At 39.5% G+C, this 15,854-nt stretch overlaps 1 protein-coding gene across 9 annotated transcripts in view; it reads right to left on the bottom strand.

Moving 5' to 3' along the window:
* Positions 1-15,854, bottom strand: part of LOC102683994 (NAD(P) transhydrogenase, mitochondrial-like) — an 82,895-nt gene that overhangs the window by 50,519 nt on the left and 16,522 nt on the right. For 7 of the 9 annotated variants that reach the window (XM_015342906.2, XM_015342907.2, XM_015342905.2 and 4 more), the window contains exon 3: positions 6,237-6,295. In XM_015342906.2, coding sequence (XP_015198392.2) covers positions 6,237-6,295 — 59 coding nt within the window. Of the gene's footprint in view, positions 1-6,236; positions 6,296-7,809; positions 8,457-15,854 lie in introns of those variants that run through there. The other 2 variants (XM_015342902.2, XM_015342903.2) reach the window with 2 other exon arrangements.

Here is a 15,854-nt window from a genome sequence, read left to right as displayed (position 1 = left end):
CTTGTACAGTAGACATGACACTTTGAAGCAGCAATTAATAATTATATACCCTAATTAACATGAAAGAAAAATGGAAATGTCATGATTGCATAAGTATTTAAAACCTTTATTATGGAAAACATAAGGTAATTTTGTGCACCTTCTGTGAATTCATTTTACAGGTCACACAAATCATCACTGACTTTTTTTCAAGTGGCCTCTGTCTGCAGGCATTAATAGTGGTTCTCATGAAATCTGAATAAATTCACCTGTCCCTGTGACACTCCTTGGTCATGTACTAAATTCTAAACAAAGATTCAACCACGCAACTAAGGAGCTTTCTAAACTAGTCAGCGATAAAGTCATTGAAAAGCCCCAATTAGGCAAAAGGCACAAAAAAGTATTGAAGTCTCTGAATACCCCTATGAACACAGCCTACTCAATCATCAAGAAATCTGTATACAGTCCGTCCCTCTAAACTGAGCAGCTGGGCAAGGATTAAAAAGGTGAGGGTGTCACTGTAAGGCCAACTACATCTTTGAAATAGTGGAAAACGCATCCCAGATCTCACATGTTTGTAGTTTTCAACAAATCACTTACGTGATATTACAAACATACGGTAAAAGGTCTGTGGTAAGACAAGACAAAATTAGTCTTTTTGGTATAACTGCAAAAGCATTATGTCTGACCTAATATAAAAACAGTGCTTCAACCTCAATACTGTGTGCCATGGTGGTGGCAATATCATGCTATTGGGGATGCTTCTCCCCAGCAGGGACTGGAATGCTTGGAAGGATTAAAGGAAAAATGGATGGAGCAAAGTATAGGCATACTGTATACTAGGGGACTTCTAATTTGGTCCTTTGCCCCTAAAACCGAAACAAAAAATCACCTTTCAGCAGGATAATAATACAAAGCACAAGGCAAAGGTACAATGGAGTGGGTTAAGAATAAGAAAGTTGATGCCCTTGAGATTTTGCAGGATCTATGGAAAGCCTTAAATTGCTGTCATTAAGCAATCAGCAAGAAAACAGAGAGCTCTGGAGCAAATCTGCAATAAAAAATGAGCAAGAATTGCTCCAAACCAGTGGGCAGAGTTTGTAGAGACTTACAGCTATAACTGCTGACAAAGGTGCTCCAAATATTGAGCTCATGGCAATCAACATGTGCAGCTTTCTTTAGTTTTTGCTGACATTTACTGTAACTTATCTTACCTCTAGAAGTCAGTTTGAGTATTACATTTTTGAATAAAATATTAAGTTTTAAAAAATGATTATGCATCATTTTGAAATTTTAGACCTCGTTTAGAGTATTATGTACAGTTCTCAGCACCATATTACAAAGACAATATTACAGCTGCTGGAATCTGCCCAGATAAGAGCAACCAGATACTGTACACTCCCAGGCTTAAAAGAATGTTCTACACTTACTGGGTAAAAGAACTGAATCTTTTCAGCCTGAAACCGAGGTTGCAGTAGAGATTTATACTGCTACTCAGTGACCGGAATCCTCAAAACCAAAGTCAAACTCTACACAGTGGATTTCGTCCGAATTAACAGTGAAACACAAACCAGAGGATACAAGTGGAAACGACATGCAAGTGCATTTAAAACTGAACCTGGTGCAGGCCACCCTGTGCTGTCAATGCAGATGCCCTGTTTTCTTTCATGAAACGGCTGGATGAAATCCTAGGATCAATCTACCGCTAGAAACCCAAGGGGTAAGATGGTACAAACGGCCTCCCCTTAATTTGTAACTTTACTTATGAACTTGGAATTGGAATTGTGTCAACCAAGTCCCCTGATTTTTTTCTCAGCTCTCAGCTAGATTTAAGGACTCCTGAAGTGTAACATCTCCCAAAAATTATTCAGCCTGAATCAAGCTGGGAACTTGCAGTTTTTACATACACCAGCCTGCGTAGCTGCAAACACTATTTGCTATAAAATGAAATTCTGTTGCCCCTGATGTTTGTGCCAGAATTTCAAATCAAAGAAAAAAACACATTGCAATGAGAGCTGCCCCATTAGCTGGGGATTAGCAGGCATGACATGCTGGAAAGCCAACACCTTGCTGTTCCTGGAATGATGGCTGTGGAAGCAGGAAGGGTTCACGGTGCCTAGAGAACTAGAAAGATGATACCATTGTCTATTGCTTCTTAAGAGACTTCAGATCACCCTGTTCATGAGGTTTTCTGGTGCAGTGGCTCTGATTCATAGTTGAGCTATATGGACTGGGTGCCAGAAAAGGTGGAAGGTTTGAGTAGAGGGTTCATTTGCTTGTACCACACTAATTAATGCCTTTTTGGGCTACCAGGCCACCAGGCCACAATCAGGTGCATAATCACCCACCTCCTGCTGCTGAGGTGGTAGCTGTTGAGACAGAGGAAATTTAGTTCACTAGTGTTGCTATTCTTTGCTCAATAGGTGTACCTGAATCCTGAGACAGCTTAAGAGGGGAGGCTTAAGGGAGGATGATTGAATGCACTTTGATGAAAATGATCAGAAATCCCGAAAAATAAGCTTTAGCCTCCCCTTATAAGCAACTGCAGTGATATTTCACGTCATTTCCTAGATTTTACTTTTATCAAAATGCTGTGTATTTAAAAGCATACAGCAGCAGCACAAGCCAATCAGGTGAATGTAGAACAGACGGGAAGGAGCAACATCACCATGACAACAATCCAACTGGGAGCAGAGACTTCAGATCACATGCGTCTCCCTTTCAAGGCAAATATAACTTAATAAGGATGTAATGTCAGACCATCTTTTGAATTTAATGCAAGTTCGTAACAGACCCCTGTTGCTATTTAAAGTTCTGTAAATACGGCATCTTATCAGAATGACCTCACCAGCCCTTATTTTAAATAGGTTTTTAGAAAGAGTACAGCAATCTGTATAACTCTGCTATAAAAAATTACTTTATTTGTAAGCCCAGTAGTGGCTCTAGTGCAATGACAGTTTAACTATACCGCACAGGGACAGCATATTTACATTTAATTTCACAATCCATATTTTAGAAACTGTCACAGGAACTGTCTGTGGGAAAGCAGTTCGAAGATGATGAATACAGCAGCCCAGCACACTGACAAAGCACTGTGTATTACACATGACAGGGCAGTATCTGTAATTAACAAATAACAAAACATATTAGCTCTTTAAAAGAGAGATACTGTATAAGAGCTGTAGGCTACAAGAGCCAAAAACAGCACAAGAGCAATATTGATTTACTTTGCTTAAAAACTTATCTTTCTAAGCAGTAATGTCCTTCAATGTTTGGGAGCCTTGGAATGAATATATTTGAAAATCACATATCTTTTGTAATACTTGCTTTGATAATAAAAGATTCACTGTAATCAGGTTGAGTTTAAAGACATTTCTTCACCTACATTCCTTTATATATAAATGAGATATTTGTGTACCACAATAATTCTTCTGGTTGAAAAATAACAACACAGCTTGGAGTTTGTACGTTGGATGCTGCACATTGGTGGTGGAGGGGAGTCCCCATTACCTGTAAAGCGCTTTGAGTGGAGTGTCCAGAAAAGCGCTTCATAAGTGTAAGCAATTATTATTAATTATTATTATTACGTTCTCCCCATGTTCGTGTGGGTTTCCTTTGGGTGGTCTAGTTTCCTGCCACAGTCTAGACATGCTAGTAGGTGAACTGGCTTCTTTAAACATTTGCCATGTTGTGACGGTGTGTGTGTCTGTGTCTGTACAGTATGTGTGTCCTGTGATGGACTGGCAGCCCGTCCAGGGTGTAGCCTGCCTTCTGCCCATTGCTTGCTGGGACAGGCTCCAGCTCCCCTGTGACCCTGTACTGGACAAAGCTGCTATAAAATGGATGGATGAGTTATGTGCTATTCAGACTTCTAATCTCTTAAAATCAGTTTTCAGGTATGGCCATAAAAAACAGGAAGAAGCCAGCTACAACCCACATAGCCACAACATTTATACCACAGCAATAAAATAACAGGTGCTCATCCAAAACAGCTAGGAGCCGATATTGTGTGGTTTTGGTCTGACACAGTATATAGCTAAAACCTTCCAAAAACCAGCACGGAAAGTTTCCTATTCTACCTCTCCCCAAAAGAATGCTTTTACTTTGCCTGCACAAAAAGTATTAAAAAATATATTTGTCTTGTTATGATTGCTCTCGTGTGTTTCTCCTGTTTCTTTGATTAAGAAGGTAACAACAGCTGCAGGGATTGCTATCAGATGGTGCTGAACGTAACACCAAATGCTGACTAGAATACTGCACTGTAAAATACTGAAAATGCCTGGACCCTTCGAAGAGCAAAAATGTTGTACAAATGAAAAATTTAACTGAATTCTTTTTTTTGTCCTGTGCTCAAATAACATCCAATTTTTTTTTTTATTATTATTATTTTCATATTTGATTGCTTCAGGTGCATTTTTATTATTTAATCACTGCAACATGAACAATATTCCGGTAAGAAATATCATTTTCTTCCCCGAGAGAGATCTGATAGGACTCTTGCAAAAATGTAATAATTCCAAACCAAGTTTGCTAAAAAAACATTTTGGTTTTTGGTAGCTACAGCTAGCCTGGGACAATTTTTTGTCCCTCAATGCCACATTATGTTGAAATTTATTTGTGTATATGGAGTAACTCAAGAAGCAAAAACAGTATCAAATCTTAAAATTAATAGGTGTCACATTACCTATAGCTTTTAATATTCACAGAGCAGTTAAATGGCAGTTAAATGCATCTGCATTTTCAGTAAATCCACGCCTTTTCCATGTACTGCAGCCGAATACTCGGAAATGAGTAATGTGCCCATCAGAAAGAAAGTGAAAATGAGCACTTTTTTCCATAGTTAATGGAAAACCTATGTGGGTTCTCCAAAGTTATCATGATTTAAAATAAATATAATATTGAAATGTTGTTAAAATGCTTAGTAGCTTTAGTCACGCGTTCCTCTATCATTCCACAAATCTGGAATGTTGGAAGTGCCAAAATCAGAAACACCTGCATTATGGTATTTACTGTACATCAGCTGCAGTATTTACCCTTGAATCATCTTTACCCACCACATGCACTCCTGATGCTGGGACACAAAATCTCTTAGGTACATGTGCACTTTGGAAACTGGTTTCCAGACTACATTATAGTGAGATTTATAAAGAAACCCATGTCCAACCTGTACAAATGTGAAGGTAATAAAGAAACCCATGTCCAACCTGTATTACTGGTAAATTTATAAAGAGACCCATCTCAAACCTAATTTAATGTGATGTTTAAAAAGAAATCTCTAACTTTATTAAAGTGAACTTTTTAAAGAAGATGATCTCTTACCGGTATTAAAGTGTGGTTTATACAGAAAAGGTCTGCAACCTATAATAATGTATTATTAATGTGAGGTTTATAAGACCTAGCTGCTCTAGTGATTTAAACACTTTAAAAAATCTGATTGTGTGGAAGATCTACTGTATGTAGGATGTGCTTTGGGAGGCATGACTAACAATGTTCTGTTCTGCTGTTTCCAAGGGCAGAGAGTGTTTTCACAGGGGTGGAACTCTGTCTGTGGCTCACTGATACCACACGTAAACACAAAAAGTGTATTTGTTCCAAACAAAACACCAACTTTAAATTTCATCTGCCAATGGTGTTCCCTCCCTGTTTTCAAGGAAAACAGAAATTAATCTGGTCAAAACCCATATACAACACAGATTTCCTAACATCCCCCTTAACAATGTAATCCAGAAAAGTTGTTTCTCATGAGCAATGAAGCAAGTGCTATGATTGCATCATAAGATTACAGTAACGAACAATTCCTGAATCATGACACCGGGCACAGGAAGTGTGGCACACAGATAAAAGCGATATACTTTATATTCACTCTTGAACACAAGCCAGATACTACTGTTTATGTGCCATTCAGATGAAAAGTCATACTTATTTTCTTAAGTTACTTTTAAAAAAATACGATTTTTCAGTATTGCTTCAATTGAATGTTGCTGCATAACGGTTTCATAATCCATTCAATGCTTGCACTGTACCAATCACTAGAAATGATACTAAAACAAATGTTATGACCTCTTACACACAGGTCATGTCATATTAAAAAAGTATAATTAATTACAATATCTGGAGTGGCAATCATGTAGTGATACTGAAGCCATTATGCAGTCACATTCAAATAAAGTGTTACAGATTATTCTAATTTTGTTTTTCTTCTATTAACAAAGAAAGGATCAGAAAATGACACTGCAGGAAGAAGAGCTCCGACTTACTGCATATAGAAACTTGTCATTGTAGTCGCGGTCATTAGCTCTCACATGCCGCTCCTCCTCTGAAAGCACAAGAGAGTCATGTCAGAAAATACATCAGTGAGCAAGACAAATGGACTCAAGGGCTCAAGACAGTAAATAAATACAAAGACAAGCGGGTTCATCTGGTTACTTGAAATGCTCCCCCACAACACCTTTCGATTGCCCAGACAGCGATGCAAAACATCACGCAGCTTTGATCAACAGCAGGATCAGAATGAACTCAATCCGCTTCAGGGTATTTCAGACAGATCGCTGATTATTGAACTTTTTAATTTCCTAACTTGATAGCCGTAATGAAACTGACATCAAAACATGACTTGTTTGAAACATATATTTGAAAAATATGCTGCGAATGACTTTGATGTCAATCTCTCTTTTAAAAAAAACAGTTACTAATGACTGGTTACACACCATTAAATGTAGGATAGTACACTCCAGTTCAGTAATAAAAAATACTTCCTGATTATACCAGGAGAACATTAATTCAAATACTGTAATAATGAATATTATTTTTTCTTTTGTTTTTTTTGCACTAAAGACAGTAATATTTGGTTTTGCTTTTTTTAATTGTATAGGCTTGGGTCTCTTCTTATTCATTCCTACATTTGTCTTCTTGTTCATTGAGACAGCAGTGGTAAAGTGAAAATCAGCCTGATGTGTGGTTCTAAGGACACCGTTTTCTGCCACCTGAACAGAGCAGGAACCGTAATGGACGAAACTGAATCAGGCAGCAAGGCGTTGCAGGTGGCATGAAGTTTTACTGTGCCCTCAGGGATCTTTTTCACATAACAGCTTGCTCCATCCTGTAGAGCTCAGCTGCCTTGTGCCTGTGTTTCAGGATACTGCAGTAAGAGTCCCGCTTTGTCAAGGGAGACCGGTCAGGGATGGCGGAACTTGTGAGTGGCCCTGTGCTCACATTATAAACGCTCAATGATGCGTTTGAGGAGCTTTTTTAGCCAAATGTATGAAGTAATACTTTTAAAAACTAAAACATGTTTAAAAATGTTCAGCAATGAAAGCACGCTACGATGCTGTTTACTGAATTTGTATCATTACAATATATGACAATAATGCCTGAGCTCCTTTTTGATCAAAATAATAATAATACAACCCCCCTCCCCCCTTCAAATTGTTGGAGAAATGTGATCTGTTTTCTGTACAATTAAACAAATAAATCATGAACAGGAGTGAAATACTATGCAATCATGCAAGTACCACTATCCTTAGATAAAAAAAATATAAGTTAACCACAGAATACCACTGCCTTAGTTTAGTGTATTTTCTTTATGTGACATTTATACTGACGAAAACAGCCAACTAAAACCAAACCAAAAGTTTTTAGGAACCCTTTACAGAATTTCAGAAATAAAACTATGTCAAATTTGTATGTGAAAATATATTTCTTGTCTTCCTTTGCGCTTTCTTTGGGAAGTGATGCCCTGTCTCACATGCACTACTCTGTGTGGGTCGATGGAACTTCTCAGGCCCTCCCACCTGCCCCGCCACCCCCCACTGCTTCTCCTCGCAGGTCTACCTTGTCTCTCTTCCTGACTGCGCAGGGTCCAGCTTCCACGCCACGGTAGAAACATCCACAGGCATTTCTCAGCCATTTCCTTGGGCACACTCATCCTTGCACAGACAAGGTGTACAATCGGTTAGAAGAGCAAGCAGCCAAGATCCAGTCATGAATACAGCTTCCCAGGAGACATGGGCTCAGGGAGAAAACATGTTGCGCAGTGCCTCTAACCTAACCAGAGAAGCAAGAGCCTGGTAGTATGATCTTTTCCTGCTTGATGCTTCCAAGTTGTATCCGTCCTTTCTTGTGCCTACAGGCTGTAAATCCTCAGGGAGGCGTGAGCAGTAAGGAGATCGGCAGCTGCTCAGGCATGCACAGGGTGTCTTTACTTGCTCGTGCTGAGCCGAGGACTCTTGTTTCAACAATTACTGGATTTCTGGAATTTATCTTGGGGGCCATGTAATGAGCAGGAGCCAGCCTACCTCAGTGCACACACCCACTGAAACAAGCAAAGCCTGGCTTTGATTTCACAAGCAGGCTGCCCTTGAATCACAGCAGAGGGCCGCCGGCATCGCTTTGACTGGAGCTCTTCCACAGAAGGAGGTGGAGCTGTGGTGCCTTAAAAGTTATTCTTTAAAAGGGGAGCATTCCCAAACTGGCTTCTGCTCGGCAAGAAAGCCCACCTAATCATGCCCTTCCTAGCAGACTTGTGTTTGGTTTTGTCGCAGTTTAGGTTCAAGCCTTGCTGTTCCGCCTATAAAAAGGTGCATTTTACTGAAATGCATGAGATAATTTCTTTTACTCTTTCCTCACAGAATTCCCAGGCTCAGATGACAAGTGCTGGAGGTGTGAAAACGCAGAAGCTCTTTCAGTTGTGATATTTTACACTCACTGATTTATTAACTTGCTCAACCACAGCTGTCCCAGCTTTCTATGGTAGTTTGAGCAATTACCAGTGCAGCATTTTATTACAACACTACATCGGGAATTATAATGATTTTTCCTCCTTCCCCTGTCTCACAGCAGCAGACGTATGACACAGGACTTTCATTGTGAACTCTGCAGTTCTGCATTTTAGAAGCAAGAAGTCCTCTGTGTGACCCTAGCCAGCCTGCAGTATAAAGCCAAGATCACTTTCAATTCAGGCCTCTAAATTTAATAAACATTAATACTTCAAGCATCAAGATTATCTGGACAAATAAACTCTGATTTTCAAAAGGTTAGGTAAGATCATGTTTTCAAAAACATCATCATAAAAAATGTAGCTACATGGTCCTTTTATTTGCCCTTTCCTGTTTGCTTGCAAAAGAACACTAATATTAGCTCATCACTCCTTTGGCTGCGTTCAAAAGATCGACAGGCAGCATTGATGATAATACTTCTTCAGCGCCTCGAGGTGCCCTCTGTATGTTGCCCACAACTCAACAGGGGTCATGACTCCATGATAGACCAGTAGTTTGTAGTCAGACGTGATCTTCAAACACCTACTTAAGCACTTCTTAGGCAATAATGAATCTTTTCATCAGCGTCAGCCATTTGTAAGAGGACCCATCACAGGAACAAGAATTGCCAAAGTCTCCTGATGAATCTGAATCTCTGGAGCTGGGGCCTGCTCACTGAGATATTATTGATGAAGGACTTTGTCTTGTACTCATTAGTAAAGATGTACACAACTACATAAAGACCTGATCTCCATGTAAGCAGTCTCTACTTCATCATCAGCATGCTGGAGCTCAGTGTCAGCGTGGCCTTTTTTCTGGATGGAAGTTAAATACTTCAACTGGGAGCTCAATGGACTTCAGATATGCTATGGCAATTAATATCGGAACACATTTTTGGACAAATAGCACAGCTCTGCTTCCTTGCTCTCTTAATTTCAAAAGAGCTAGTGATAAAGCTGAGAATCTAGTAACTGTAGATCTCTACTTACTGTACATATCACAGAGCAAACAAAGAGTAGTGAGAAACCCTGGGAAGAATCAATACTTCAGAAGTATCCTCCACAACAAAATGCATCTTCCTTAATGGAGTTGACAGCTTTCATGAGGTCAAAGGGAGCCACAAAGTGTGTATATATAACATATAAGGTTGATTTTGTTCCTGATATTTTTCATGCAGCTGGTGAGCAGTGAAGATCATGTCACTGAGAGTCTCCTGAAGGCCTAAACCCACTGAGGTTTCTGCTTGCAGCAGTGCTACACACAATTACAGGCAGCCAAGCCTGTTCAGCATTTTATACAGGACCCTAAGCATGATGGGATGTTAAGCTCTTGTTTTCAATATTCTTGGTGTCTCTTGTTTACCCAGGTATTTCCATTTCGTATCCACTATGTGTATATACAGCTCCCTTTCTAATTATTGCTTAGTTAAATACAAATATAGCTCAGTAAAATTGTACATGTGCTTTCTGTTACTTCACTTCCAGTCTTCTATGAAGACTATCTGAAAGATGTTTATTCACTTGAATAAGTCTAAACAACCTTTGCACCACATTCCAACAATGCAATGCAAGTTCTAGAACTACACTGGTATTTATCTAAACTTCGGACACATACAGTATGTGACAAAGGCGCAAAGAAAAAATTCAAAAAGGCATCTGGTGCAATTGGCTCTTCTCTTTTACCCCCAGGCTTAATTCGGTTAAGTGAGAAGAATCCAGTTAAAAGTCTACTGTATACAATTAACAGCTAGGAATCACATGTTTTCCAGGAACAAAAATGATTAACATTTTTGCTTTATTGCTTTCTTCTTCTTGTTATAATTAAAATACAAGCAAAAAGCCTGAGATAAGGGTTAAAAGAGGGGGAAAGGATTACAGCCTCATCAGCATTTGCCTCACAATACAATTCTGACACAAATTAACTGTAATTAAATTACCCTTGGTCTCAAAATATCATTAAGATTTTTTTCCAATAGATAAGAAACCATTTTTTTTCCATTTCAGAGGTTTTGGTCTGGATGAGAAGAAGAATCCTAGAATCCCCTTCAGAATTTCTTACATGACTGAAACCACAAATGTGATTTAGAGAAAACATACAGTACAAGTTCATTATTGTATCAGGGAAGAGAGCCACCACCTATCTTGTGATCGGAATCTACCTACAGGGGTGCCAAAAATATATTGCGCAGCAACTGCAAAATCCAGTCAATAAGAGCACTGTGCACAGAGCTATTTAAAACATCAACAGGGTGCAGAAAACAACACATAACAAAACCCCCCACATCTACAAGCCCTAAAATTGTGAATTTCCATAAAAACTAAAAAGTTTAGTGACACAGAATCCAGCCATGGCTAAACAGTAAAAACATTTTTTTAGAGCTGCAGCAAATGGGCTTGTGAATAATGTATCACCAGGATTAAGAAAATTACTATTTTTAAAAGAGGACGTTAACTTACTCTCCCTCACTAGGATCTTATATTGGCACTTGGAACATGGGGAAGCTTAGTTTCTTTAGGTATTTTAATTTTTTTGTCATTTTCACACAAACTCTCAACAGATAACGTATTCACAAATGTCTTTCAGGGTGACGTCTATCTGAGACTTCTCCCCTTGCTTTCTGTGCACTCCGTCATGGACAGCATAAAGAAATGACCTTTCTTTATCTAGCCTTCGTAGTAGGATTTTAACATGCAGGCTCTCCACTGGTTGACAGTAGCCATGACTGTTACTCTCAAGGCATTTTAATTTTTTTCTGGATATCTGTTCTCTTAATACTCTCTTTAGAGTTTTTTGCTCTTGGTACTGCTCGGTTGGGTTGCTAGAGTGTGTTGAACACTGCAAACAGCTATGACCAGAGAGCCAAAATGCCATTCCTAACCAATTAACTGAGCATTTGTGAATCATTTATAAACTTCTCATGGCAGCTTGAAATGTAAATTCAGACCAAAACCCTAGGGCACTATGTTAAACTGTAACCGTTAAAAAACTGTAATGAACTCAGAAGAGCTTCAAAAACCAGCAATCCATAACGGATTGATCAGATATATACACCAAATATATAGATTAGAAAGCAAATACTCTCTAATTTGGAGAATTTTATGTCTATAGCCTAACTACTCTATAGTTACTACAATATTACTACTATACTTCTGACTGCTACTATTAAATTAAATTAAAATAAGGGTAATTTATTCAAATAGAGCTTTCCAAGTAAAGATCACTACCACAGATTTGAACAAAACAATGTTTATTTTATTTTCACACTGGCATCTATACAGGTATCAGTCTATTATAATCTGATGACAGTAAACTAATGACTAGGATGCTGCTGCTGCAATGTTAGAACTGAGTTATCTACACAATCTCTGGCCATGAGGGAGGCCTTTTTGCAGAGTTAATTGGATCATTTATCAGACCTGTTTTTTTCACTAATTCCCCTGAAATAAAATATACTGGGCAGTTGGTTAGTGCAGAACTGTATTAAAAGACCTGTACTATACTATACTGCGCTGCACAGACATTTTGTAAATTTGCTTTAAAACAGAATAAATGCTTGATCAGGAAAGAAATATATTGTACATGAGTCCCAAAATCAGCATTCAACCAGTATTCAAACCTCACTAAACAAAATAATAGCAGGAAGTGATGCTTTATCTACAGTACAAAGTTAAATGAAAGTCTAAACAAGCAAACAGACCAATTATGTAATCGGTTAGACAGTTTTCCTCCAGGATCAGGCTTGGGAACCAGTACTCTGTGCAGCTGAAAGGAATGAATCATAGACCCAGATAAGGGAAACTGGGAACAGCAATAGCATGTGTTTTGGTTCTTATGTTAAAAGCCCTCCGTAGATTAAGAAGGAAACTTTAAATTATTGTGTAAATTTCACATTATTCATTCTCCCTTATACCAAACACAAGAGGCTTGGGTACTGTTGAAGCTCTTACAGTATGTCCATCCATCCATTTTCTAACCATTTCATCCAATTCAGGGTCACAGGAGAGTCGGCGCCAAACCTGGCAAGCAACGCATACGGGCAAGGTACACTCTGGATGGGACGTCTCAGGGCACAGATAGACACAGACACTGACACACTCACACCAGGGACAATTTTCCAAGAAGCCAATAAACCTGTCAGTTTGTCTTTGGTCTGTGAAGGGAAACTGTAGCACCCAGATGAAATCCACTCAAATACAAAACGGAGAGAACACACAAACTCCACGCAGACAATTAAACCCAGGGTCCCAGCACTGCGAAGCATCTATGGTAACCACTGCACCAGCATGACACCCAAGCTCATACATAAATTATCATAATTTACTGTTTGTTAGTCACAGATAATGCAGACAATCCACCTTGATTCTGCAGTCTGGAACATTCTGAATTCACAGTAAAGGATCTATTACAAGACTGGAGAAGAATGTCTTCAGAGTATTTACATGCACTACTATGCAAAAGTCTGAGATATTTTCTATTTGTTCTTCTTTTTTGTCAGTATTTTTCTTCTTCATGCACAAACACAGCCTTATAAGGATCTACCGAAAATGTAACCTATGTGTATCAAGCTGACAATTTGTCCAGACAGATGTGTTTTACAGCACAAAAAAGTAGCCTTTTAATTTTATCACTGTGTAAAGGGCAAGACATTATGTCAATGATGAGGCACACCTGAAAATATACTGATTAGATCGAATTAAGCAAATGTTGTGGATTAACAGCCACAACACTTCAGATTGGTTGCTCCTGTATAGTTGAAGTGTTCTGATCATGAGACCGCTGGTTAAAGATCTTCTCTCGTACATCAAAGACACCAACCACGCGCTCCAACTTTTTAATGATTTCCAATTTCAGGGTACCGAATGCTACATTTTTACCATGGACATCACATCTCTGTACACCGTCATTCCCCATAATGACAGCCTTACAGCCCTCAAGCACACGCTGGACAAACACACAGTGGTTGATCCACCCACCCACACCCTGGTACGCCTTGCAGAATTGATCCTCACACTGAACGCATTCTCTTTCAATAGTATTTTTTACCAACAGGTGAGTGGAGTTGCCATGGGCACCAGAATGGGACCCAGCTATGCCAATATTTTTGTCGTCTGGGTAGAAGAACGCTTCTTCGCTTCCTACACTGGCTATGTCCCTGACATATGTCCCATAGTTTGTATATCTACAAACGATATACTGATGACCGCATCGGTGCCGCCACATGCTCCAACGATCAGCTTGAGTTCTTCCTGCACGATTTCACCAACTTCCACCCGTCCCTCAAATATAGGGTTAACATATCTTCCACTACTCTTCCATTTCTAGACATCCACTTGTCTATCAACTACCCCCGACTGTCCACTTCAGTTTATTACAAACCCACGGATTCACACAGCTACTTTCGAAATGTGCTCCTTTTTCATCAACAGAGGATACCCCAGCAGTGTGATTGACAGGGCCCTTGCCCGAGCCAAAAACACCCCCTGGACCATCAACCCGATCAGGAACTCCCGCCGTAACAACCGCATTCCTTTGGTGCTTCCTTACCACCCTAACACACTTCCTATCCCCAGGACTATTAACGACAACTTTTCCATCCTACAGGATGATCCCTCCATTGGGGCCCTCTTTTCTGATCGCCCTATCATCTCATATCGCCGACCACCTAATCTGCGTAACCTCCTTGTTCACAGATCCCTTGACCGCCCTCAACAACCATCCACACCAGGCACTTTCCCTTGCAACAGAGCTCGCTGTATCACCTGCAAGTACACATCCACCACCACGCTCATTCGAGGCCCCTCAGGACAATTCCGGATCACCCAGACAGCATCTTGTACCTCCAGCAACCTTATTTACTGTATCTCTTGCATTAAATGCCCAGCCATCTACATTGGAGAAACAGGAAGGAGACTCGGAGACCGCTTCAGAGAACACATCAGGGCTGTGAAGATCTCTCCAAGCCCATTGTTTCTCATTTCACCTCTGACAGCCACGACCACTCTAATCTCTCCGTCTGTGTTCTCAAAGATGGTTTTCCGAACTCATACATCAGAAAGACCACCGAAACCAAAATTATTCTGTCTGCAGCTAGGATCACACATTCTCCCTTCTCTTAATGACAGACTACTGTTCTTTTAAATTTTCTCCATTCATTGGAAGTTTCATTTCACACCTCTCTGCACCCATTCTGACTTCACACCTCTTGATTGCCCTCTCTTTCTGTCCCCTGCTCCCGCCTCTCACTCCTCCTCCCTCCCAACCTTTGTTCTCCCGCTACTTTACCTTTGCCTACTGCCCTGTCTCTCTCACACCTGAAGAAGGCTCCACGGCCGAAACGTTGTGTTCTCTTTCTTCTTTTTTTCAGCATGGAATAAACCTATTACTTGTTCCTTTGCAGCCTACGCATGCTGACGCAGCTACCCACCTGAACTACTGTATTCTGATCATGTTTTTAAAGATTCCAATCAAGGTCAATTAAAAATGGCTAAATGATAAGATTATTTTTAAGATGTTGTTAAGAGGTACTGATAACAGTCCAGGCTGTTATAATAGACGAAAATACTTAAGGGAACCCTCGGATTGCACTATTGGTAACATACGTTTATTGTAATTCCAGATTGTGTCTAAGGCTCTCAGCTCTCAGTCTTCTACATACAGTCACCCTGTTTAGAAGACCTCAAACAACCCCAGAATCAGTAGGAGATTCTGCCCTATGGCCTTGGATTACTACATGACTTCTAGTCCAAATTCCCTTCATCCATTGAACTGGACAGAAATGGAATATGACTACAAATGAGAAAATGCAATTTCGTAAATCATTCCTAAATAATAAATGATGAGATAACTCACAGAGCAAAGAAATAAGAGACTAGCCTGTCCGTGTACCACAATGTGTTCTTTATGCTATCAAGTGAAGAGAGGTTAATAATTAAAGGTCTTGCTGTATATTTTTAATTATTTCATATTAAAGCATTTGATTAGTCTACGTACAGGATCCAACACTTAAATTACCCTTCTGTGCATAATTATTCGCACAGCATCATTAACATACTGTAATGTTGTCAAATTAATATGACCTTACTCTTAAAATATGCAGTGCAGAAGGGTTTGTTACTAAAACCC

Source organism: Lepisosteus oculatus, chromosome 5, assembly GCF_040954835.1.
Source record: "Lepisosteus oculatus isolate fLepOcu1 chromosome 5, fLepOcu1.hap2, whole genome shotgun sequence".
Taxonomy (NCBI): domain Eukaryota; kingdom Metazoa; phylum Chordata; class Actinopteri; order Semionotiformes; family Lepisosteidae; genus Lepisosteus; species Lepisosteus oculatus.
This window is presented reverse-complemented; position numbering and strand designations above follow the sequence as displayed.